Raw genomic sequence first — 25,591 nt, 5'->3', positions numbered from 1 at the left:
TGCTCAATGCACAATCCTCCTTTAAATTGTATAAAATCTGCACATAATCAGACCAAAAATAACCCCAAACTGCACAAAACTTCAACTTCCCGACTTTCTTGGCTCTTAACTGAATCTGTATGTTGTCTTGGTGCTTTGGAAACCTTGAGGTAGTTGCTTGCACTACAAAACAAGAGGCCTAAGAGAAGAGACCACTTTACTCGGAGCAGCAATACTTCTGGATGTGCTCTTTTGCTAGGAAATATGGCAAGTGTACTTTGGACCGGTTGATAGTTTTGAACTGTGTGTGAACTGTTGTTGTATATGAACCTGGTTGTGTGAGGGAAACTTAGAATCCTTGAAAGAGTGCTTTTTTTTTTTTTAAAAAAAGACTGTTTTTAAGAGTAGATATGTCTGGGTGATTTAAGTACTCTCCTGTGAATGGTTTCACTGTGTCGAGTGCAGCTGTTCTCATTCTGCTTGCGTGGCGATAGGAGAGGTTTCATGATTGACTGGCTATTTTGTGTACACTTCTTTATCCCATTGAGTTAATGGGGAGGTTGAGTGGCATAAGCTAGAATAGACTAATAAAGGATGAGAGGCATAACCTGAAGCTATCCTGTGACTTTTTTTTTCCAGCTTTGCAAACTATGAATCTCTTTGAGGCAGGGATGGTCTCTTTCTGTGTGTTTGTACAGTACCTAGCACAACACCTCGAAGGCATGATTGATCCTGAAATCCAGTTTACAGCATTACTCTGCACAGTTTTCAGGACAGTTGAAAAGTTCACATGTAAGCCATTTAGAGAATACTGTGACAAGAAGAGGTGGATTTGACATGTATATCGTAGAGTATCTGGTGGTACACCTCTACCCCGATATAACACAAATTCGGATATAACGCGGTAAAGCAGTGCTCCAGGGGGGCGGGGCTGCGCACTCCGGTGGATCAAAACAAGTTTGATATAATGCAGTTTCACCTATAACATAGTAAGATATTTTGGCTCCTGAGGACAGCGTTATATTGAGGTAGAGGTGTAGGTAGTCGGTTGTTAGCAAAAGACATAGGAATATAGTGTTACCAAATAATACTGTGAGATTTTCAAACAATTTTTGTGATTTGCTGATGTACAATATTGTTTGAATATTTCTTTGAAATCTAAAAACCATTGCCAAAGACTGCATATTATGAGATTGATAGAAAGCAGAGTGAAAGGATACTGTCAGTGGGTAAACTGAAAACTTCACCAGCCAGTTTGAAATCAGACACATGCATGAATGTGACATGAGCGCATGCAAGAAACTCATTCTCCTTTGCCTGTCAGTTCTGTTTTTGTGTTCAGGCAGTTAACAGAAATTTGTAAGAATCCAGAGAGCAGCAGGATTCTTCTTAGTATTCCATTTGTTGCCTCTACCCAGGAAGAGAGACTAGTAAAATAAAAAAAGTTAATAGATAGTACCTGTGATCACAGAGAACCTGTGCAATATTTTGTCTTAGTGATTTTTTTTTTTAAACCTACAAATTGTTTAGTTTTCCCAACACTATACTGTGTATGAATGCATGTGCCTTTCTTTTAGGCTTCACCGCAAAATGTGGGACCAATAATTAGTCACTGTTGTAGCTTCACTGATGGTAGCTGGTGCAGGCTGTAGAGTTGACAGTGTTGTCTAACCTTGCTCTGGGGGAAGGAGCAGCATGGGAAGAACAGGGGAGGGGAGAGGGAGGAAATCCACTGACTACAGGAACGCTTGTTTTTCAACCTGTCGTTCATATTTTACATATGTATATTATGATGTAAGTTTGAGCCAAACTATCTCTGTGTAATTTAGGGCCTGACCCTTTAAGGCACTGAATACATCCTATCTTGTAAGGTACTGAACACCCTTACCCATCCCATTGATTCCACAAGATAAACTGTGTCAGCTTACATGTTCTGTATAGCAGTGAGCTTGCTACTGTGTTCTATATAAAGCATGGTTTTCAATATTGTATGTACCTATCAACCAAGCATAGAGAGCACTCAGCACTTAATAAGGTTGTTAATATGTTCAGATTTATTTTTCCTTTGTAAAATCTTCTTGGTACATTGTCTCACTATGTAACTAATACAATAAATACCATGGACTGCATGGGACTTGTGGCATTCATTTCGTGGAAGGTTCTGTGGGGGCATTCAGCACAGAAATGTGTTGAATTTATATTTTTCTTTTGCAGTTCATCTTTAACCATACATTTTAAGTGACAAGATGGTACTTTTATTTTTGACACATATAAAACTAATTCTTATTCTTTGGGACTTGTATTAAGTTTGTCATATTCTTTAGGGTCATCTGTTTGTGAAGCACTTAGACATTTTTGTGGTATACAGCTATACTATCATCTTCTCTGACACCAGCACTGTTTTGTTTGATAGATGATGTCTCAGGCTGAGGGACAACAGAGAGACTTGATCAGAAACATAGAATGCCTTCCTGCCTCTGGTCACCTTACATCCTTGGATCCAGACCTGTTAATGCTGAAAGCAACTTCCATGGCAACTATGAACTGCTTAAATGACTGCTTCCATATTCTCCAACTACAACATGCATCACAGCAAAAGGGATCCTTACCAGCAGGTGGGTCATGGATTAAGGTAAAGGTCTACATTCTGCGTGACTGAAGCATAAAGCCTAGAATGTATTGATTTTAATTGAAATGCTTATTCTACTGAATTTATCTTCCCGTGGACTGGTTATCCCAAAACTGCCTATTGCAAGGTTTCTTTCACCTTCTTCTGAAGCAGCCTCTGTTAGAGACTTGATACCGGGTTAGTTGGACCATTGGTCTGATTCAGTATGGCAGTTCTTATGTTCCTGCATGATTACTTTTTTAGGTCAGATTGTCTCTAGTCCTGATGCAATTGCATTGGAGAATTACACTTCCCACCACCTATCTTTGTGACCACAGTAGTGCTGTCAGGATTCTCCCTTCTTATGTGAATAGTGGGGTGGAGAGCAGGTAAAGGCGTAGCTCCATCCCATGTTCATCTCTCTAGGCATGAGGTGTGGGGAGCAATTTATTCCTTTTCCTGGGAAAGGAGTGAACTGAATCACAATCCTTTCTACTGCTCTTCTTGGGGAGGCATGGCTATGTGCCACTCTCTACACAGTACTAAGACTAAAGGCTCAGTCTAGCCCCATGTTTGTTGAGCCAGAGGTGTTCATGATGGTTTATAGACAATTAAATTGACAGGAGCAGTTAGTGGGTATTTATTTTCAAAAATGTCGCCTGTTGGTGGGAATCATGGAACCTTCCCACTATCTTTGATTCCTTCTACATCTTTCAGCAGAAGCCCTTTAAAGCTAATTTGTCATTTCCTTTCTCAGCCACTAGAGTGTTCTCAAGACCTTTCAAATTCCCTAAAATTCATTTTAAAAACAAGCAAACAAACAAAAATCATACAATCATAGGACTGGAAGGGACCTCGAGAGGTCATCAAGTCCAGTCACCTACACTTGTGGCAGGACTAAGTATTATCTAGGCCATTCCTGACAGGTTTGTGTCTAACTTGCTCTTAAAAATCTCCAATGACAGAGATTCCACAACCTTCCTAGGCAATTTTTTCCAGAGCTTAACCACCCTGACAGGAAGTTTTTCCTAATGTCAAACCTAAACCTTGCTGCAATTTAAGCCCATTGCTTCTTGTTTTTTCTTAACCGCTGAGGATAGGACATTTTTCTTCCTCAACCTTTTACATACTTGAAAACTGTTATCATGTCCCCTCTCAGCCTTCTCTTTTCCAGACTAAACAAACCCAATTTTGTTCAGTCTTCCCTCATAGGTCATGTTTTCTAGACTTTAATCATTTTTGTCGCTCTTCTCTGGACTCTCTCCAATTTGTCCACATCCTTCCTGAAATGTGGCGCCCAGAACTGGACACAATACTCCAGTTGAGGCCTAATCAGCGCGGAGTAGAGCGGAAGAATGACTTCTCGTGTCTTGCTTACCACACTCCTGCTAATACATCCCAGAAGGATGTTTGCTTTTTTTGCAACAGTGTTACACTGTTGACTCATATTTAGCTTGTGGTCCACTGTGACCCCCAGATCCCTTTCTGCAGTACTCCTTCCTAGGCAGTCATTTCCCATTTTATATGTGTGCAACTGATTGTTCCTTCCTAAATGGAGTCCTTATTGAATTTCATCCTATTTACTTCAGACCATTTCTCCAGTTTGTCCAGATCATTTTGAATTTTAATCCTATTCTCCAAAGCATTTGCAACCCCTCCCAGCTTGGTATCATCCACAAACTTTATAAGTGTACTCTGTGCCATTATCTAAATCATTGATGAAGATATTGAACAGAACTGATCCCTGCGGGACCCTGCTCGTTATGCCCTTCCAGCATGACCGTGAACCACTGATAACTCTCCTCTGGGAAAGTTTTCCAACCTGTTTTGCACCCATCTTATAGTAGCTCCATCGAGGTTGCATTTCCCTGATGTGCGTTGTTATAAATCCAGAATGTTAGCTGATCAAAGCAAAAGATTAAGAACAGTATTTAATATATACCTATTTAGTGCAAAAAAACTTAATGACAAATTATTTTGTAGCTAAGATTAAGATTACTGTTGTGGCTCAGACTTTGTCAAAACTGGTTACTCTCATTTCAGCATGCCTCTTATTTCATGAGGTACCACAATGTGCAGTACTGATATTTTTGGTTTTAGACCAACTTGAAGAACAGTTTTTTAACATTTGATTTTTTTCTTTCATTCTGATTGTGAAGTTTCGTGTGTGTGTGTGTGTGTATTACATTTCTATAGCTGCTTTTCATTTTCAAGGATCTCAGAGCATGTTAAAAATTATTGTGCACGCAGCACCACAAAAATGAGGCTACCTCTGGGGTGTGGCTGGAATCAATATGTACATAGCATGCTTGATAGCAGTGATTGGGGAGGCAAAAATTTTATGGGCTTGCAAATTCTTTGGGGTATGAACTGTGTCAGGGGTTTTGAAAAACATTATTTTTTTTAATCCAAACAGAAGAAAATAAAAGAAATTGCTCCAGTGAATTCTATCACTGTTCTATTTTAGAACTTTAGTGTCACTCTGAAGTAGTGACATGAACGTAGCCTATATTTTAAAATTTTACACTACAAATATTGAGTTCTAATTCTAGGCCTTGTCTATTCACAAACTTTCACCATTCAAGTTTGTGTGTGGGCACTATTTTGATTTAGCTTAATCCAGTTTTTGCAGGCGTCGTAGATAAGGGATGTTAAGCTATGTGCCCTTTTGAGGCAGAAATCATCTTATAGGAAACTTCAAATTGGGTTGAATATAAAATTACCTTCTCTCTTAAATTAGAAAAGATGATTTCTCCAAGTAGTAATCATTATGGAACAATACCCTGTGCCTGTACATGCACAGAGCATGTGTTTATCTCTAATTGTTCATTTTCATGCAAACAAATGTTTACCAGAACTGTTTTCATTTAATTTGTTTATAAAGTGCACATTTGAATATGTGCCTTTTCCCTTTGTGAGTCTCTTTATACATTAATATGTTAATTTTAGTGTATCTATTGGGTGTTTTTGTGCTAGTAAAAGCTTTTAAGGAAGCAAATGGTTTCTACTGAATTGCTACAATTATACCAGCCTCTTGATAATTATTGTAATAAACTGCCTAGATAAGTTACTTACATGATGGGAATATATTAAAAGTATTGTAGTATGTTTTGCGTTATATATATTTTGAGATTCCCAGCTATGTTGAACTGTTTTTTGCCACAAGAACTGATGAATTGTACAGTAATAATTATTTTTAGCTCTCTCTAAACAAATTGGCCCATGTGGTTTTAAATAACTACATTGTAGGGTAAACCATCTTTCTAGCTTTGGAACTTCAAGGCTTAATTTTTAAGATGAAAATTTGAAAAGTGTTTGTCCAAAACTTTGACTCTCTTTTGTGGCTTTAACTTACAACAAACTAAAAAACCCACCGTGCCTGGGAAAATTGTTCCCTGTTAAAAAGCAGCTATTTTAGAGCCCACAAACTACAATTCCTGTGAAGAAGAATAAAGCAGGAAATAAGAACTGGCAATGTGGTGTCACAAGGCATTGTTCTAAAATCGGAGGTAAAAAAGAAATCTGCACTGGAACTGGGAAAAAGTGAAGGCAATCAAGCAAGAATACATGGTATTAATTTTAAGGCTTATAAGGGAAGAGAGGGACAGCAAAAATGTAGAATAGGTTCATGTCTGCTACTTTGGCTAAGGGGAATATAATACATTGTCCTGGTTGAGGGAGAAGTATTAGAGGGCAAACCTGTCCATTAACAGAGTATAAAATGAAATTATATTTAGAGAAAAAGATTTGAAATACTTAATTTTTAAAAATCCAACACAAAAAGATAAACATGTTTGAAATAAGTAGTAAAGTGGACTAAAAATAGCTGATAAAGAGCAGAAAAGGAAATACTGGTTAAATTTTAATAAGTATACAAATCAGCCAAGACAGATAATATGCAACCTGTGTAGGTTTCTCAAGGATAAGAGGAGGAAATGTACTATTTTCTTAAAAAAAGGAAGGAACAGTGATCCTTGCAATTAACATGCTGAAAGTATAATTTCTAACACTTTTATAAAAAAGATTGACAAACTGAGAGATTACTGTGTATCTAGATGCTAATAATGCAAGCAGTGGTAATCTTCTTCTTGTTTCCATGAAGATTAAATCTTGCCATACAAAGTTGAGTTTTACTACCGAGTCCAGGCAAAGATGTTTTAAGACAACTCTATCACACAAACAGTGGCGTTGGAACAGTTTTTCTAGTGGGGGGTGCTGAAAGCCATTGAACAAAATTGTAAACCCTGTAAATGATGGAAACCACTTCAAGCCAAGAGGTACCTCTAGTTCCAGCACCCATGCACACAAATTACCCTCACAAAATGGCTACTCCATTTTTCTGATCCTCCTTTACATGAAACCCATGTTATCTGAAGCAGGTTCCTGTCCCCAGCTTAAGTCGGGGGACATGACCTCTTTCCGATAAGGGAAGTTTGGATAATTGAGGTTACAGTGTATAAGGCTAGAAATGTCCAACATGCTGGTTTTTTTTTCTGAATGTCCCCAATTTCTTTTACTTTACCTAAATGCAGAATACGGAATTATGGACAGAAGATTCCAAGTTACTAGTAATTCTTATGCTTCTGGGTTTGTGTTATAGCCAGACTGTTTCTGTCTCGTAGCACTTGTGTGTGTTTTTAATAGAACTTTATTGGTGTCTACTGTACATTAGCCTTTGAAATAAAATGGAACATTTTCATTATTGATGAGGAATTGTATCCATTCTGATAGACTAGCGGAGAGTAACTAGACACTTAAATCATTAAATTCGTGGGTGACAGCTTTCCAGGTGCTGCTGCTATCTCTTTGAGCAGCTATTATTTATTCAACATAGCATGTTGTTCCTTCAACTGAGAAAAGACAAGTACTTTTTCCAGAGAAAACAATGCCAAAATATTGTTTTGTTTTAGCCTCAATTTCTGAAACTGACAGAAGTTTGAGAATGAGCTATAGCTACCATTTCTTTAATTGGTGCAAAGACTTCTCCAAGGGGTTACATAACATTCCAGTTAGATTGGGTTCTTTTTCTAGTGTCTGATTACACCTTTTATAACATGATCTTCTCCAGTACAAGTTGCATATATTACAGCTGCCCAATCCCAGTGCTCATGCTAATGATCAAAGAAGGTGTTGGCCTGGTGCACTCACCTTGTGTTTTGTGGCTGCTGAACAAGATTAACTGCTTGCAGCTTTTTGAAAAAGTGCTTACTCAAAAACATCTTTTGTTGAACTCCCAGAGTATGAATAAGTTTCAGCGCAAACTTTCTTTTGGTTCAGGGACAACGATCAGTTGGTTGGAACCAAAGATTTCTTTGTCAAATCATTTCAAAAATGGAGCAGCTCAAGATTTTTCATCAGAGCCAAACAAGCCAGCATCTGTCATAGAGGAGCAGTCTATGCCAGAGCCCTGCCATCTAACAAGGGTAAGATAATGTGACAGCCCCAGGTCTGTGAGGAATGTTTCCGTTTGCAGGATTATCTGGAGATATTTAGCAATATTTTTATATAAAGCAGGAAAATTATGTTGGTTCTCCTGCCAGTACAGACATTTGAGTAGAATAAGGAGGACCACTTCTGAATTAAATGTTTTGTTGCCTTGTAGCAAGTCTGTCTTCTTCTAGTATACAGCTGCAGGGTGACGTATGAATAAAATAAGTGTTAAGAGGTATGGGGAAGGCGCAAATTAAAGCATCAGTTTACAATATGTAAATACACACACATTATTCCAGTTAGTGTCATTTTAATACTAGAAATCAGTGTGAAGTGAATAAATTGAATTTTTCCAAATATTCACAGTATAAATTACTTTTGAAAATTGCTCAGCAGAGGATAGATGAGGGAAACTAGTTGTTAGAAGTATTTTATAACTTATTTTCCTAGATATTATTGCTTTTTTCTTTTTCAATCTTTAGAAAAAACTAATCTTTTTAACTGCCCTGAAGTCAAGTGATGTTGAATTCTGTTGTATTTTCAATACTCTAAACTATCAATTATTTTGAAGTGCAAAAACATTCTTGTAAAATACAAGAATAATGAAGATTATGAAACAGAGGCTTTTAAGTTGCAGTTGTAGGCAACTTGATTTCTGAGAGTTGTGTGTGTATGACACTAAACAACTCTTTGGGGCAGATTATATGTTTAGGGTAATTTTTATTCTATATGCATGTAACAATATCTTGTCTCACTTTTCTGTTTTATAACATTTTTCAGTAAAGTTTTGTATAAGAAACCTAAAAATATAGACTAGGTTGAAATTAAGTATTTAATTCACATAGACCAGGGGTCAGCAACCTTTCAGAAGTGGTGTGCCGAGTCTTCATTTATTCACTCTAATTTAAGGTTTCGCGTGCCAGTAATACATTTTAACGTTTTTAAAAGGTCTCTTTCTATAAGTCTATAATATATAACTCAACTATTGTTGTATGTAAAGTAAATAAGGTTTTTAAAATGTTTAAGAAGCTTCATTTAAAATTAAATTAAAATGCAGAGCCCCCCGGACCGGTGGCTAGGACCTGGGCAGTGTGAGTGCCAGTGAAAGGCACGCGTGCCATAAGTTGCCTACCCCGACATAGACTTTTCTTTCCGTAATACAGACAGATAGCAACCCCTATAGGCCAAGAAGCAGAATTACCCTTAAGATGAATAACTCCTTACCTTTACAAAATTCATTCTAAATTTATTTGTCTCGCCAAAAGATTTAAATGTAGGGCAAGTATGTAAGAAGTGCTTTGATTACTACATTGTCTGTGGTTGGAATATAATTATTCTCAATGACTTCTTAGATTTATAGGATAATAGAAACATAGGGCTGGAAGGGACTTCAAAGACGTCATCAACTCCAGCCCCCTGCGCTGAGGCAGGACTAAGTAAACCTAGACCATTGGCAGGTGTGTGTTCAACCTGTTCTTAAAAACCTGTACACTGTCTTTCATTTGTGAGTACAGCATGATGTAGCATCAGCAGGGGGAAAAAAAGGAACACTTGTGGTAATATAGAGGTCTGGTTTTCTCTGGAAGCTCATTTGAGACCATTCCCCGTCTGATAGATTTCTTTTTGGTTTTTTAGACTTGCTTCTCCTGCCCCATGAGGCACAGGCTAAGCTTCACCTTTTTAGTCCGTTAGGTCTTTGAAATGACTATGGATTTCTCACACCAGGAACCTGAAGAAATAAACCCAGATGAGGAGCTGGAGGATACATGTGTTAACAAAGAGGATGACCTCGGAGCAGTGGAAGAACAGCGCAGTGTTATCTTACATCTCTTGTCTCAGCTGAAACTTGGCATGGATTTAACAAGAGTAAGTAACCAAGGTGTGAAAGCTGTCTGTAGTGCAGGTGAAGTGACACCTAACCTTTGTCCATCCAAATGCCATATGGCAATTTGCCAGGAGCTTGCGGAAACATACCTATTTTGTGTAAAATGGAATAGATAGTAGCTATTTTTGTACAGAGTTTCAGCCTGCAGAGACTTCAGGTCCCAACTTCGGCCTGATCTGCAGGACTTGAAACATGTATTTGATGCCTACTAGCCAGTAAAACAAATAATAAATAAATAAATAATGCAGTATAGCTTACCGTACCACCCTAAAGCCCCCTCCACTACAATTTAAAGAAACAGTTGTATGCTGTAACTGTGTGTGTGTGTGTGTGTGTGTGTGTGTGTAAAGAGAGAGATAAAATTCTCTCCATCTCCTCCTTTGCAGCTCTTTCTCTCCCTACTTTGTGTTTCTTTACTTCTCTCCAATATTTTTTCTTCCTCTCCCTCCACTTCTGACATATCTACATACCACTCTGACACATCCCCATGGCCTCACACAAAGGGGTTGGAGGTTTTACCAGATTCGTAGTAACTAGAGGGCTCAAACTAAAGACCAATACAAAAGGAGGAGTCCAAGGGCAACCTCCCTGCAAAATTCTGGGAGAGAGGAAGGGGCTGACTCCAGAAACTGTTTTGTGTGTGTATCTTCTTTAGCAGTCTCTGGCTAGCAAGTCTTATAAATGAGTTCCCTTTTTTCTCCAACCCTCAACTGGCTGTTAGAAAGAAGAATGAATGTTCTTTCTTTCAGTTCTCAGCCCCAGAGCATCCTGGCATTCACAAGCAGTGGAGTTCTGCTACTCTTTCACTCTCTGTTTTCTGTTCGCTGCTGGGAAGTAAGAGCTCTCTGCTATCCTGACCCTCTCCCACAGTTTTGCTGCTGCTCAGAACTTTATCTAAAGGTAGCAGAATGAAATTGACCTCCTCTTGTCAGTTTCACTGCTGCCCTCAGGGATCCCAGTAGCAGTGAAAACTTGACAAAACTAATTAGTTGTCCCGCTGCATGGCTTGGGGGGAAGCATGGTACAGAAGCAGACACTGGAACTGTTTTTTGCAGATCTGGGAAGATTAGGCTGCCACTGATTTATTCTTGGTTTACACATGGAAGATGGGGAGATTTTCTTTGCAACTAGACTAGAAACTTTTTTAAAATTAAAGCTTAGACTCTGCAGAAGTTGATGGTATTTGGCCAGAAAAGCTTTCTCCTCACCACAGAAGATTGGGTTTTTTAAGTATCTCTGATCTGAGTGTTGGTTGGTTTGCTTGAATCAATATGGATAATTACATGGTGGAGCTTGCATTCCTGCGTTAAAGATGAAGGCACCTGCAGGCCACATTTTTACCACCCCTGCTCAATCAGGGTTCAGTTTAGTTCTCCCCATAACTTGGTCCTTACTGCCATTGATAAGAAGGTAGTTAAGTTCAGATTTGTTTTTATTCTTCTCCTTTTCCTCATAACAAATTGTTAGTCATGTTTTCCCTTCCTTTATGGCTGTTTCCCATTTTTGAGTTCCGTATATACTCGATCATAAGCCGGTTCGTTTATAAGCTGACCCCCGCAAGATGGATAAGTAAAAATGGAAAATTTTTATAACCCGTTCATAAGCCAACCCTATAATTCAGGGGTCAGCAAACTTTGGCTCCCGGGCCATCAGGATAAGCCGCTGGTGGGCCGAGATGGTTTGTTTACTTCGAGCCTCCTCAGGCACGGAGGTAAACCTAAGTAAACAAAGTGTCACGACGCACCAGCTGCTTACCCCGATGGGCCGGACAGCAACTGGTGGGGAAATTTTTTGTGGGGGAGAAGCTGGGAGTTAGGGGAGTAACCCCTCTGACCCCCCCCCACACACACATGACCCCACCCCTAGCCCGGGACCCCCACAATCTCCCCATCCCATCCCTTCCCACCTTATCTGGGGAGGGCCGGGGGAGGATGTCTCTGACCTGGCTGGAGCTGCACCGGCAGGCTGAGCAGTACAGCCTCAGCCTGCTCCGGTGGGCCAGACTGGGCGGCGCGGCCGCAGCATGTTCCAGCAGGCTGGGCCGAGTGGCATGGCCGCAGCCTGCTCCAGTGGTGTGGCCACAGCCTGCTCTGGGGGGCTGGGCCGAGCGGCACGGATGCAGCCTGCCAGCCCCGGAGCTGCAGCTGCTTCGGAGGCTGGGGGGAGAGCAGCGTGGCCAGAAGCGGAGAGACTCTGGCCCTGCCTCTTCCCTTCTGGCTCTGCTGCCTCTCCTTGCTCCCTCTGTTGGGGGGAGGGGCTGTGTCCCACTTCTCCCTCTCTATACCCGTTCATAAGCCGACCCCCGTCTCTGGTGCTTCCCTTTTTTACCAAAAAAATTCGGTTTATGAACAAGTATATATGGTAAGTTCTCTTAAGTTTTGGTGTTTACTTCACCATAAGTTTTTTGTGCTACTTTTTGTTTTAAGTCTTTCATTAAAAATAATTTTAAAACTTTCTTTTTCATGCCATTCCCATTATCCTGAGAACATTTTGCTTATTGGTGCCAGAATGTACTTTGCATCTCTGTTAAAAGTATCGTATCCCTATTTCCCATTCCCTTTGTAATGTGATTACTTCAATAATGTGTTCATAAATATAGTCTACTTACTTATTTTTAAGTTGTTATAGTTTTTTGTCTTTATTTCAGGTGGTTCTTCCCACTTTTATTTTAGAGAAACGTTCTTTGCTGGAGATGTATGCAGACTTCATGTCTCACCCGGACCTCTTCATTGCAATCACAAATGGAGCTACCCCAGAGGAGAGGATGATCCGCTTTGTTGAATATTATCTCACTTCATTTCACGAAGGTCGCAAAGGAGCAATTGCTAAGAAACCATACAATCCAATCATCGGAGAAACGTTTCACTGCTCTTGGAGGATGGCTAAGGGCGAAGTAGCCTCTGACTCAAATAGTAACTCTTCATCCCACTCCCTCTCAGAGCAAGCCACTCTTTCACAAGAGCCAGAGGGCCAAGTGGAGTCAGACTACTATACAGTCAGATTTGTAGCTGAGCAAGTGTCCCATCATCCTCCCGTCTCAGGGTTTTACGCTGAATGTGTAGAGAAGAAGATGTGTGTAAATGCTCATGTCTGGACAAAAAGTAAATTCTTGGGAATGTCAATAGGAGTAACAATGGTTGGTGAAGGTGAGTAATTTATTCACTGCAGAAATGGAAGGTGGTTAAAAATATCAGTGAGATAAATATAAAATTAAGTTCTGTGAACTCCAGTGTCGAAATAACAAATGAATTTTGCTCAATAGTTTCATCTATAGGATTTTTCAAAAGAATTCATTTGCAGGTTGTTTGTAGGCTATTTTAAGTGTTTGTTTTTGTTTTTTTAACAAAATAGCCCTGGGTCTCCTCCATTTACCTTGAGAAAGAGATTCTGAGAAACCTTAAAGTCCTGTTGTTAGATGACATATTTATTTATTATGGATTACTGAAGATGCCAGATGTGCATGGCAGAAACAATCCAAAGATTGTGTAAGATCACAAACCTCCACAGGGCTATAGTATTGCAGAAAAGCAAGACTATGTATCTAGAAACACAACATGAGGTTTTGAAGCAAAAGTTCAATTTGTACAACCTAAACTGACTTTTTTTATTATGTCTCCAAAGTGCACAACAAATTAGAATTTACAACATAAAATACTTAACATAAATGTTAATTTTTCCGTTGCCCTGTCTAAACATATTTTACACTTTATGATTCAATTCTTTAAATTTGCTTTACATTTAATAATGGGATCCCTTTAATAAGAATGTTGCTCATTATCCCAGGATTCCATTTTCCCTTAATATAACTCGCCAATTTGCTGGTTTTGAACTGGAAATGCCATCTCAGCTCTTTTTATCCTTCATGTTTGTGTTGCCCAATTACTCTGACTCACAGATGTTTGAATATAATCTGCACTCCTGATAAAATGAGGCTAGGCAAGGAACGCGTAAATCAGTGCTTTGAGTCTGAGGAAGGCAACTCCTGGAGCTGAAGTCTCCTTCCAGACCGTTTCAGAGACCATGTGAGCACCTCTGCACTGCTGTTCTTCAAAGATCTGAAGTTTGCCCTAAGGTAGTTTCTTTAAAACTTGATGCCTCTCTCATCTGCCCATGAGGTGAGAGGAACTGTGCCTAACTCACATAGGGGGTGTGATCCCTCAGCATTATGGAGGTGAAAAGCTGCCGCCTTAAGGGTCTGTCAGCTGCTGCGAAGGCGTGGATGGAACAGAAGACAGAATGATGACAGTTAAGGTTTAACTGGTGAACCTGAAAAAGATGGGATACAAGAGAAATTGTGAAAATCAAATGTCAGAAGAAACACAGTGACCTAAGGCTACAGGAGGCATCAGCTGGCACATTCACAGCACAAAAGCTCTTTCTTCTCACCTTTTTTTTTTTTTTTTTTTTTTTAAAGAGACAGAATCAGAGGTAGGTAGATCTGATTCCTGAGGAAATGTCAAGAAAATGTGAACGTTATCACTTTAAAATTAATTGTAATGACTATTGCATGAACAGCAGTCAGGCGATAGTTGTGTTTTATCTACAAATCAGTAACAAAAAGGAAGTGACAGGAAGGAAGACTCAGGCTGCTACACCCCTTCAGGAAAGGTGGAATGTACCATCTGCTTGTGGGGGATGGAAGTGAAATATGAACATCAACCTCCAAATTCTCTGGCTTCGGTAATTCATTGCGCATCTCATGCTTGTAGCATGGTTCCAGAGTGTGAATCTCTTCCCATTATGGCAGTAAAACTGTTACAAGTGAACAGTTAGCTGCGACTATGCCTATACAGCACCAAGCTTTTAGGATCATGTTTTTGAACCTGTAACAGGAGGAATGTGGGTTTTCAAGGAGAACAGCAAATGTACTGGTACCCATGATACCCAGTGTCTGCACTTGTCTGTTGTAAAACCTAACTAATGGCAATGTGGGGTTAACAAAATTCTTTTTGTATCTGGAATCTGTAATAATTGTGATGTATTTCCTTCAACAACCACTTGCCTCAGTACTATAAATTGGAAACATTTTGACGACACTCTTATTTTTGTATGCAGGACTCTTAAGTCTTTTGGAATATGGAGAGGAATACACGTTTTCTCTACCTTGCGCATATGCTCGATCAATTTTAACTGTTCCTTGGGTAGAATTGGGAGGAAAGGTCAATGTTAATTGTGCAAAAACTGGGTATTCTGCAAGCATTACTTTCCATACCAAACCATTCTATGGTGGCAAACTGCACCGGTAAGTACACTCATTTATATTTTACTGAATTCCCTATACTGTATCACTCAAACTCTGTAAATGAATACCTTGCCTCTGGTTTTTGTCACCATCTGTTTGCATGCTGAGTAGCCTTGTGCTAAGAAAACTGTATTCAGTGATGCATTTTTTTTTTCCTATTCTTGAAACTGTTGAGGGATTGTGGAGTTATGAGGCAGTATTGCATGGCCCAGCCACACAAACTTCACAAGCAAAAGACTGTTTCATTGCTAATTAGTCAGATAAATTCAAGGCTGCGAGTATCTGCGTGCATGCACCCATGCACCCAGTTCAGGTGATCAGGAGACTGGACTTCTAGGTTTTCATTCCTGGCTCTGCCAATGACTTGTTTGTGACTGGGCAAGCCATTTAACATTGCTCTGTCGTGTGTGTGTGTGTGTGTGTGTGTGTGTATGTGTGTGTGAGAGAGCGAGCGAGCGAAACAGGGATGACACATCTGCCTCAAAAGGATGGTGTGAAGTTTAATGTTTGTATTTATATTGCGTTTTCTATCTGAGTTATCAAAATACTATTACTGTTCTGATGAAAGAATCTCCAACTTGCAGTAAAAAACAAAAATCAAAACCCTGCAAGGTTGTTAGCCTGAGAAGGAGGGTGGGGTGCCAATGATTCGTTTTTACTGAAAGCATGTCTCATAACCAGGAATATATAGTATAGAAACATGTATAGGCTTCTGTAATATTGAATAAAATATGAATGAAATTTCATTAAATACAGAAAAGGGGGTGAATACAATACAAGCGCTATAATCAGTGTAAATATTAGTAACACTAAATTATCCAAAAAAAACCCGTTGTGGTCGTTGCTATTCCATCCCAAAGGCTTTAGTAGACACTGAGGCTGTGATACACTGCATGCTGTGCAGTGTTGGGGGTTGGATTCTCTCCCCATAGTCTCTGTTCTGTTTCCCACACACTGACTCAGGCTTTGTGTGTGATGGAGGTAAAGGCTGGGAATGAGTTTCACAGTAAGACGTTTGGATTCAAGGGAAGAGGCAAGTTAGATTGCTGTGGGGCCCATTAACACTGATGATATCCCTTTTAAAACCTAGTGTAGTAAGATCAAGGGATCTTGAGCACTCCCATACAAAGATGCCGACACTCAAATGATGGAAGAAGGAAAAAATATATAGAAAGGAGGCCTGTAGTGAAACAGTTTCTGGCACTTACTGTGAACTGTTATCTGACATCAGCAGATTCATCTTTCAACCATCCACTGAACACAGTGCTTGTTGTTAAAAACCCTTACTTAAATATTTCATATTTTTTCCATGTTTAGTCCAATAGGCCTGAACAATAGAGGCTTTTACGTGTAATTTGCTTTGACAGTTTATTGCGACTCTGCAATTTGCTGTTGCAGAGAAACAGTTTAGGGAGGCTGTCTTAATAAAATGTAAAAAGCATCTCAAACTTGAGGACCCATGGTGCCAGGGTAGTACCCTGGTTGGTGCAGAAATCTGCAGGGTGGTGCAGTTAGATAGCATCAAGTGGATTTCTCCCCCCCCCCCCCCCCCCCGCCCCTTCTGCTAGGAGCAATTAATACAGATAACCTGAAGTTCAGATAGTTGGGTTTGTAAAACATTTTTGTCCCTCAATCCCAAGATTCATATGGAAGATGAAAATCTAATTATGTTGACAGGTTTCATATGTCCTCCAGGGCATTTTGATAATTGAAGTTTACCTGTTCTTTTTGTTTGTCATAATTTTTTAAATTACTTAAATAGCATATTATTTGCTTTTTATTCATACCCTACGTATTGGGTCTTCAACTTCGTAATCATTTTGTTACGGCATTTTCTTTACCCGTGTGTGTGTGTTTAACAAAAGAGCATGGCACTTTATTTTTTTTTTATTTTTTTATTGTAATGGTTAGTAATTTGGGAGGAATGGTTTCTGTGATATACGGTGGTGATTATGTGGTGTAATATATTGCTACATAAAATTAGGAATTCTTACAGAGAGGGTCCATTTGGTGTCACATTTATCATTGATATAGCCACAGTTGCTTGAACATACTTTCAATGAAATTTTGAAATTATGGTATTTTAACATTACCCAAAGCATTCGTTCTCTGAGACCAAGTAGCAGCGTTGTTATAGTGACATGGGCCGTTAGTGAATGTTGCTGTGACAGCAGCCTTTATAGATTTGGTTTGAGTGACCCTTGCTGTAAGACATCAGTTGGATAACTGCTTGTCAGCCCTGTGCCAGATAAGATTGCACTGTACCCAGCTGCATTGCTGAGGATAATATTCAACAGAGTAATATGAATGTCATCTAGATGATTTAAAAAATCCAGTATCAAGACATACGTGGTATTCTTTGCTGAAACTTGTTCTGCCATAGGCTGCATGATATACAGGACTGGGAATGGTTGTGCAGTGCAAGGTAATGCTAATAGGAAGAAATTTAGGTCATAATGATCACTAACAGTGTGACAGAATATCACTCACTTGCAAAGACCCATGATTGAGCTAAAATCCCAGTTAGCTTTAATTTTTACTAATAATTAGTATTTTATTTTTTAATTAATTTATTATATTATATATCTAAATAGTAATTAATAATATAATAGAAATAATTAATAGCTATATTAAAAAATCTTTTAAGTCAAGCACAGATACCAATTTGTGATTGACACTGTGGTGTCTCAAATTGTACAAGCATCCCAGTGTCAGTTTAACTGTATTACAATTTAAATATGAAGCTGATAAACATATGAAATGTGTAAACACAAATACTGGCCATCTTAGTCTGTAATTCACTCAGAGTGCACCAGTCTGTTTAGCGAGATAACTGAGATAAATGAGAATTTCATAATGTAGAATAGCTTCAGTGATGTGTGAAAGTCGCAGAGGATGCAAAAGCAACATAAAATCAACAGACTTGTAGGTTACTGCAACCTTGATAGTTGTTTTCAAAAACCGTTTAACCCACTTAATCCATACACCGTAGGGAGAGCCATGCTAACTGGTAAAACAAACCTTCACCGGGAAATACGATTTTCAAGTTTAATGTTCATCTAACTCTCGCATTGTGTTCTTCTCAACTACGAATGTATAGTTAAGATGCATCAATTCTGTTCAGTCTAATATTCCGGTAACTACTCCCAACATTTTTTGATCTGGGTAAAATCAAACTTATTGTTCAAACATTTGTAAAGACTTGTGGGAATATTGCATATTTTTACAAGTAAAACACAGAGGGCCAGAGTCTCTCGTCTGCTGAGATCTGCTTAGTGTGGGAGAGAGGGGTGGGCTGCCGGGCTGCCAGGCAGCCACTGTTTGCCTTGGGCAGCTCTAGCCACAGTCCCGGTGTAGGTTAGGGCAAACATGGGGATGTGGTTTTAATCTGTGTCAGCTGCCATCAGTCCCCACAGGACTACCTGTCACCTGAGAATTGCTGGAGTGCAGTTGTGCTCCAGCTCAGCCCTGACAGCTCCCCTACACTTGGGCCAGGAGAGGTGTACAGGCTATCCTAGCATTGTGCCAGCTGAGAGCTTTCCATCCCCCGGGGGAATTCTCATCTAGTCCTATATGGCCAGTAGTCAGCCCTTTTGTGCTCCGTAAGTGGCCCCCGGTTTCCTTTCCTTGCACTTGGTGGTTCAGAGTACCATATATGTAACAGAAGTTAATGCTACGGTAACTTCACACACTGAGCCCCACAGAACGTAGATGTGGCTGGGGACCAATGGCACTGTCGCCACTGAACAAACCTCGTTTCCAGTGGGAAGGAGAACCTGGGGAGTAACATGGTATAGATCCATTCTGTACAGATAACTGGAGATATGTAAGGCAGGGGCTGGCATCCCCCATGAAGCCTTGAACTCCACACAGCTGAGAGACCACTTGTCTTGTCTGCATTGCTAGCAAACTCTCACTCTTTCCCTCTCATAAGGGAGAATGAATCTTCACTGCATGAAAGGGTGGGGAAATTTGGCTACTTGTTGCTAAGTCTGACTGGGTCAATCAAGCTTTCGAGTCTCCCTCTCCAGTGTCACTTCATTGTAAATCCATTGTCATGCATTCTTTGGGCATGGGTTTGTTTGTTTTTTCCCCCCACACACAAGTATGCACTCATGGGAGTGATGCTAATACTGTGTGTGTGTGTGTGTGTGTGTGTATATAGCATCTTCTATCTGAGGGTCTCAAATGTTGTAAGAAGCATGAATCCATCTCAACACCCTGGTTGCTCTTAGTCACCCAGGAAATCTCTGGCAGAGCCAGGAATGGAACACAGATCTCCAAGTCCGAGTTTTGTACTTATCTTCCCCTCTGTTCTTGCCTCATTGTCTCTTTTAATGCAATACTTGCATTATACACCTAAAAAAATAAAGAGCAAGTGGCCTATAGGGCCAGCAGGTGAAGATAATTGTTCTACAGAGAGAGTTAACTGTTAACATGTAAATAAATATCAAACTTGATATCCAGGAGAAAAATATTAACTGTAGTAATGGTTTACTAGTGTAACCCGTATGTCAGTTTCTTTTCAGCTCAGTTCTCCTGTGAAAAGGCTTGCAAGTTTTAAGTTAAAGCCAAAAAGCTGAGTTCTGTTGGGTAATATCACGAGAATGATAGAAAAATGGCATTTTCAATATTCCCCCTCTCAGCTTCTCCATGCAAATGCACAGTTTAAGTAACTGACTTAAAAATTTAGAATGTGTGAAAGACTAGCTTGCAGTTTCTTTCAAAATGAAATGTAAATGACAAGGCAGTCAGAATAGGCCCTAGCAGTCTATTCTCAGTTGTGGTCTTTTTTTTCTTTTTTTTTTTAAATTGTTTTCCAGAGTCACAGGTGAAGTAAAGCAGAATGCAACAAACACTGTAGTCTGCAGAGTACAAGGTGAATGGAATAGCGTGCTTGAATTCACCTACAGCAATGGAGAGATCAAGTACGTGGACTTGACAAAACTGTCAGTGACAAGAAAACGAGTACGGCCCCAAGAGAAGCAAGGGCCATTTGAGTCTAGGTAAAAAAAGATATTTACATCTGTTTAATTGTTTTATAAAATTCATGGAATTCCTCAACTTACAAACCAGGCTGCCTAGGAGAAATCTACAGACTTAAATATCCAAACTATGGGTAGTGTTTGGGACCAGTAGAGCCAAAGTGATCTTGAATATTCAGGAATAGATAGCACTGCTTAGAGCTAGACATAGTGCGGGCAAGTGCTATTTAAAGTGCATATTCAGGGCACAGATGATTACTGTCTCACGAGTATGTACAGTGCCTGCTATAGAGAGACCTCGGTCTTAAGCCTTTGGACATTACGCAGTACAAATAATATTCCTCTATGCAGCCCAGCAGTTCTTTACGGGAGTTGTCCTCAGCAGAAACAAAACTTGTGTGGTAGTTTTAAGATGCATACAAATGTCCATTTGGGATTAGGCTGACATTTCCTATACCTTTTCATTTACGTGCCAGTCTAGCATTGCAGTCGAGAGCAGTTTAATGCTGGCCTAGAGATGGAAGACTAAATTCTGAGCTCCCTTTTTCTTGTGCCTCTCAATCCTGCTCTATTTTACATCAATTTGTCATGCCCAAGAAGAGGTTGGAGTATAATTGTGAAATAATCTCACCTGCTGTACACCAGTTCTGTACGTCAAGTGACTTCAATCCAGGAAGCCACTGAAAAATGTGAAATCAATTAAAGCTTCTGATTAGGGCTCTGTGTCATGGAGGTCGCAGAAGTCACAGATTCCATGACTTTCCACGACCTCCGGGATTTCTGCAACGGCCAGTGTGGCTGACCCCGGGGCCACCCAATCAGCTGCCTCTGGGGCCAGCTGCTCAGGTGGCCCCGGGGACAGCCAGACTGGCCTCTGCTGGAGCAGCTCTGCAGCTAGCCTCTCGGGCGACCCCACAACCACCACCAGCCACTGCTCCGGCGACCCCTGGCAACTGGTGCTTCTGGCCCTACCCCCTTCCCAACCTCCCCCCTGCAGCAGTGGCCCCCCGGAGTGCCCCCTGCAGCAGTGGCCCCCCCCCAAGATTTAGTCACGGATATTTATAGTATACATTATGGACAGGTCATGGGCCATGAATTTTTGTTTATTGCCCGTGACCTGTCCATGGCTTCTGATTTGTAGGCGACTGTGGCAACATGTAACAGAGTCTCTGAAGGATGGAGACATCGATAAAGCAACAGAGCATAAGCGAGCCCTTGAGGAACGGCAGAGAAATGAAGAGCGACTTCGTGCTGAAACAGAGGCACCGTGGAGCACAAAATACTTTGTTAAAGAAGTAAGTAACTACTGTGTGTGAGTAAAATGTATGTATTGTAAATGTACATATGAGCGTGTATATTAACGTACAGGTCGTGAGCCTATAGTGGACATGTTAGGGAATGCTGATGACAGCATGCCATAGGGCCTTGGATCATATAATACATTTAATGAAATATCAGGCAATGCATTCCTATACAAGGCTATTCTTATGTTATGTTATGATTCTTCCATTCCACACTGGGTGACTCTAAAGCTAAATGGCTGTTGGTAAAGAACTTCTATGCACGAAACGTAAGTGTTAAGGACCTAGCTCCTTGCCCATAAATAATAAAAATAAAAATGGAAACAGCAGCTTTCGATATGTTTATATAAAGGCATAAAAATATACAGTGACTCTATTTCCAGAGCACTAATGTATTTTTCACCCAGCGCAACCAGCACTAGAAAAATAGTAGTCTTCTATACTAACTTACCAAGTGGTTTAAGAAATCAGACTACTTGAATGGGGTATTTATTACCTCTAACCCTCTCAGGAGGTCCCAAGAACTTGGTTATTATGCATCTAACTTGAAAAATCCCTTTCGTGCCCTGAGGGGAGCTCCCTCTTCCTTTCTCTACCTGCTGGTTCTCTGTCATTCTTAATGTGGGATATATAGATACACACACTTCTCATTTTGCTAGCTGGTATAAGAACTTATATCCACAATATCAACCCTAGTGCCAGTTGCTGTTCAGCCTGAGTCTCCTGTCAGGGTAAAGTACTTGACCTTTTGCTTCGGAGTTCTTCTATTGGGGAATCTGGATTATTACCTTGTAAAGCAGCCGGATGGTTTAAGAGCACCCAAACCCCTAGCATGCAGGAGAACATCATCTACTAGCTCACAGCGCACGCTGGTTTTGCAATTATGATCCCACAACTGCAAGTGTTTCTTTGTGTGGCTTAACTTTCTTCGAAAGTAAACAACGTTTACAATTCAGCTGAGACACATGGAAGCTGTGACGTGGTTTAAAAGTGGACTGAAGCCAATGAATACCTGAGCAAAACACAAGGGAAGCTATAAGAACTGATTACATCGTGTGCATATAAAACAAAAACATCACTGTGACTTACCAGTAAGAAATGTCAGAATAGTCTCTCTACCTCAGCTCTTCATCAGCTTGTTTTCATTAATGTAGATTTCAGGTTTTAATGCAGCTTGTCCATTCAATGGTTGGAGCATGATCAAGCTGTTATCTGTAAAAGGTGCCCCAAAAGACTAGGAATTTCTGGTGTGACAGCCTTAGAGCAGATTTTCCTTCCTATGGGGAAACCAGTAGCTGCTGAGGGTAGGCAGCCTGGCTCTCCTCTGTGGAGGGAATAGAGGTATATATTTTAGCTATGCTGTGGTGATTCAGATCCATATTGTGACAAATTTGTGTGTTCACAAATGCAAAGATACAGTAAAATATGAAAAGGAAAAAACGATCTCCAATTCAGCAGGACGTTTAAAATACTTAGAACTAAATATGGTTCTGAACCACAACCTGCAGGGTATTCTAAAGCTAAATCAAAGGGACCACTGCAGAGTATTCCTTTTCTCCTAGGATATGTCTACACAGCTGACTCAGGCTAAGAGGCTGTTTAATTGCGATGTAGACATTCAGGCTGCAGCCTAAACTCTGAGACCCTGCAAGGTGGGAAAGTCCCAGAGCCCCGAGCCTGAATGTCCACACCACAGCTAAAAAGACCCTTAGCTGGAGCCCAAGTCAGATGGCCTGGGGCAGCCGTGGGTGTCTAATTGCATTGTAGACATACCCTCAATAACAAATCCCCATCTCTCATGGTTCAGAAATTTTGCTTAGGTAACCTCTTTGATCTCAGCGCGTTATCTAAAAATCGAAATAAACTTTGAGTTTTGGTTTCTGAAAACTTTTGCTGATGTCTGTTTATCTGTGGCAAAGTGAACAAAGAGAATGACTTAACTAGATAACATTTCAAATTTGGGAGAGCATATCACTCTTGCATCCTAAGATTTTCACTGCACAAGGTAACTGCTACCTTTTAATTAACTTGTGAACACAAGACCTAAACATTTCAGACTAAGAATGTTTTTTAATCAAGTAGTTTGTTCTAATTGCATCCCTGAGTGGCTGTTGACAGGAGAAATGCGGATTGTGTGGTTTAAAAAAAAACACGTTGTTTTCAGATATTTTATTTGAAAGCAGAATTTGAGATACTGGGTGGCTCAGAGGAGGGTAAATAAGATCCAGAACCATTTCATCTGTAGATCATCAGTTCAAATGTAGCCCAAATGGCTTGTGAGCACAAGCCATTTCTCTCTGATGGCTGTTTGCTTAGCCTTTGCAAAATAAGTTGCTGGTCTCAATCCAGACCACGGATGCCAGAGTTCCATCGTCATATCTACATCAGTTAGTGCTGACTGCCGTTGTTGTTGTTAGTCCCAGCAGAAACACTTTACTTGACTGGAATGAGCATGATTTCTTAGGGCTTGTCTACATGGTCAGTTACTGTGTGACAAGCCAAGGTCTGTAAATCTGCAGTGCGTTAACTTTCTGTGTGCTAGCTGGCCGTGTGGACACTGCTGTCACACCCTGAAAGTTCCGTAGAGCACTTCGGCATATTCTGTTTAAAACAGCCAGATGTTAAGGTGCACTACAGACTTTCTAGTGCATGATAGTAGGGCTCACATGTGACTTAGTGTGTGGCAGACTAGTGCACTGTAGATTTACATCCTAGCTTGTCCATACTCAGACATAGCATGTGCCAAGGCCTTAGATGGTCTCTCCAGAGCAAAGTTAAGACACCTTGGCAGGAGACTATGGGGACGCTTGCACTGCTGTTATCTATGTATACATAAGCAGTGTACCTCTGGTTTCCAGTGCTGTCAGTCCGACGCCTGGCATCACAAAATACTGTTCTATGTGAATTCTTTTATAATTATTCTGTGTAACTTTTTTCCATTTGAATTGCAGGGAGATGGCTGGGTGTATTATAACCCCCTTTGGAAAACAGTCCCCACCATACAGACTCAGCAAATGGACACTAACTAGATAAGACTCTTCAGGATGAGTTCCTCTGTTTATCTAATCTCTATCACTCTCAAAACACAGTAGATAACACTGTGTCTCCTGTTTTTATAATTGCACAAATTCAAATGAGCGTAAAGGAATAAAATGCTAGGGCACTTTAAAGGTTACACATAATCAAAGGTGTAGAGACCACCTTGCCAGGTATGTTCACCAACTTGTTTTTGTATGATCCAAAAGATTTTATCTGAATTATGTAGTGTGTTCTTTTAAGCAGGTCCTACTGCAAGCTGCCTAAGATATAAACCATTTGACTTCCTGAACAGCAGAAGTCAGATGAAATGTTGTTGCCTCAATGGCTTTAACTTTGGAGTGACATGGGAACCTTTTTTGAGAATCTGTGCACTGAGCTCTGTTTAATAACTGTGAAATACTCAGTACCCATGTAAATGAAAAAAAGTGTTTGCTGCTTGTATACCCAGTGATTAACCTCCTGACAGAAAACTGGAGGAGGTTTCAGAAGTTGCACCTGGAATCAGTGTTAAGAATCATCTGGATTTGACAAGACTTTTTTCCTTCAGAAAGAATGTGTGCATGCATCGGAGGGATATGGAAGCTAAGTAGAGACTACCTTTTTTTTTTTTTTTTTAAAGGATTTATAAAATTGATTGGAATTGTAACCATGGAGACATTTTTCCTCTGAAACATTTTAGTATACTTGAAAGAATTGAATTGGAAGAATAATTCAGAACACTTTTCAGCTCCTAATTTTATTATTCACATTGCAAATGTAAGGAAGTTAAGCCTTTTTTTCCCCAAGGACTAAGGCTTTCAAACTGAACAGCAACCCTAAAACAACTGTTGTATTAATTTCTTCATCTCCGTGCATGTGATCATCTTGAAGGTGAAGCGCCAGTGTTACGTGCTGTCCATTGGATTGGTTTGATTTTTCTCCTTTGTATATTTGTTCAGAACAAAAAACAAAGCAGTTAAATGTGACCATTGAACATATGGACTGTGGCTTAGTTTTTTCATAGTACATGAAAAGGCTTATTTTGCTGGAGACTGTGTTTTAATATACATACAATCAGATATCAGGAAACTGTATTCAGGTACAAACATCCTTCATTTTTTATAGTGTAAGTATTTTATTGAA

At 40.0% G+C, this 25,591-nt stretch overlaps 1 protein-coding gene across 1 annotated transcript in view; it reads left to right on the top strand.

Annotated features, from left to right (window-relative positions):
• The window catches only part of OSBPL11 (oxysterol binding protein like 11), a 61,076-nt gene extending 36,617 nt beyond the window's left edge, over nucleotides 1–24,459 (top strand). Inside the window, exons 6-13 of the mRNA XM_065413050.1 lie at nucleotides 2,393–2,594; nucleotides 7,865–8,010; nucleotides 9,743–9,883; nucleotides 12,550–13,048; nucleotides 14,958–15,144; nucleotides 19,968–20,150; nucleotides 21,271–21,424; nucleotides 24,382–24,459. Coding sequence (XP_065269122.1) covers nucleotides 2,393–2,594; nucleotides 7,865–8,010; nucleotides 9,743–9,883; nucleotides 12,550–13,048; nucleotides 14,958–15,144; nucleotides 19,968–20,150; nucleotides 21,271–21,424; nucleotides 24,382–24,459 — 1,590 coding nt within the window. The remainder of the gene's footprint in view (nucleotides 1–2,392; nucleotides 2,595–7,864; nucleotides 8,011–9,742; nucleotides 9,884–12,549; nucleotides 13,049–14,957; nucleotides 15,145–19,967; nucleotides 20,151–21,270; nucleotides 21,425–24,381) is intronic.
• The last annotated feature ends 1,132 nt before the right edge of the window (nucleotides 24,460–25,591 follow it).

This window comes from Emys orbicularis, chromosome 11 (assembly GCF_028017835.1).
Source record: "Emys orbicularis isolate rEmyOrb1 chromosome 11, rEmyOrb1.hap1, whole genome shotgun sequence".
Taxonomy (NCBI): domain Eukaryota; kingdom Metazoa; phylum Chordata; order Testudines; family Emydidae; genus Emys; species Emys orbicularis.
This window is presented reverse-complemented; position numbering and strand designations above follow the sequence as displayed.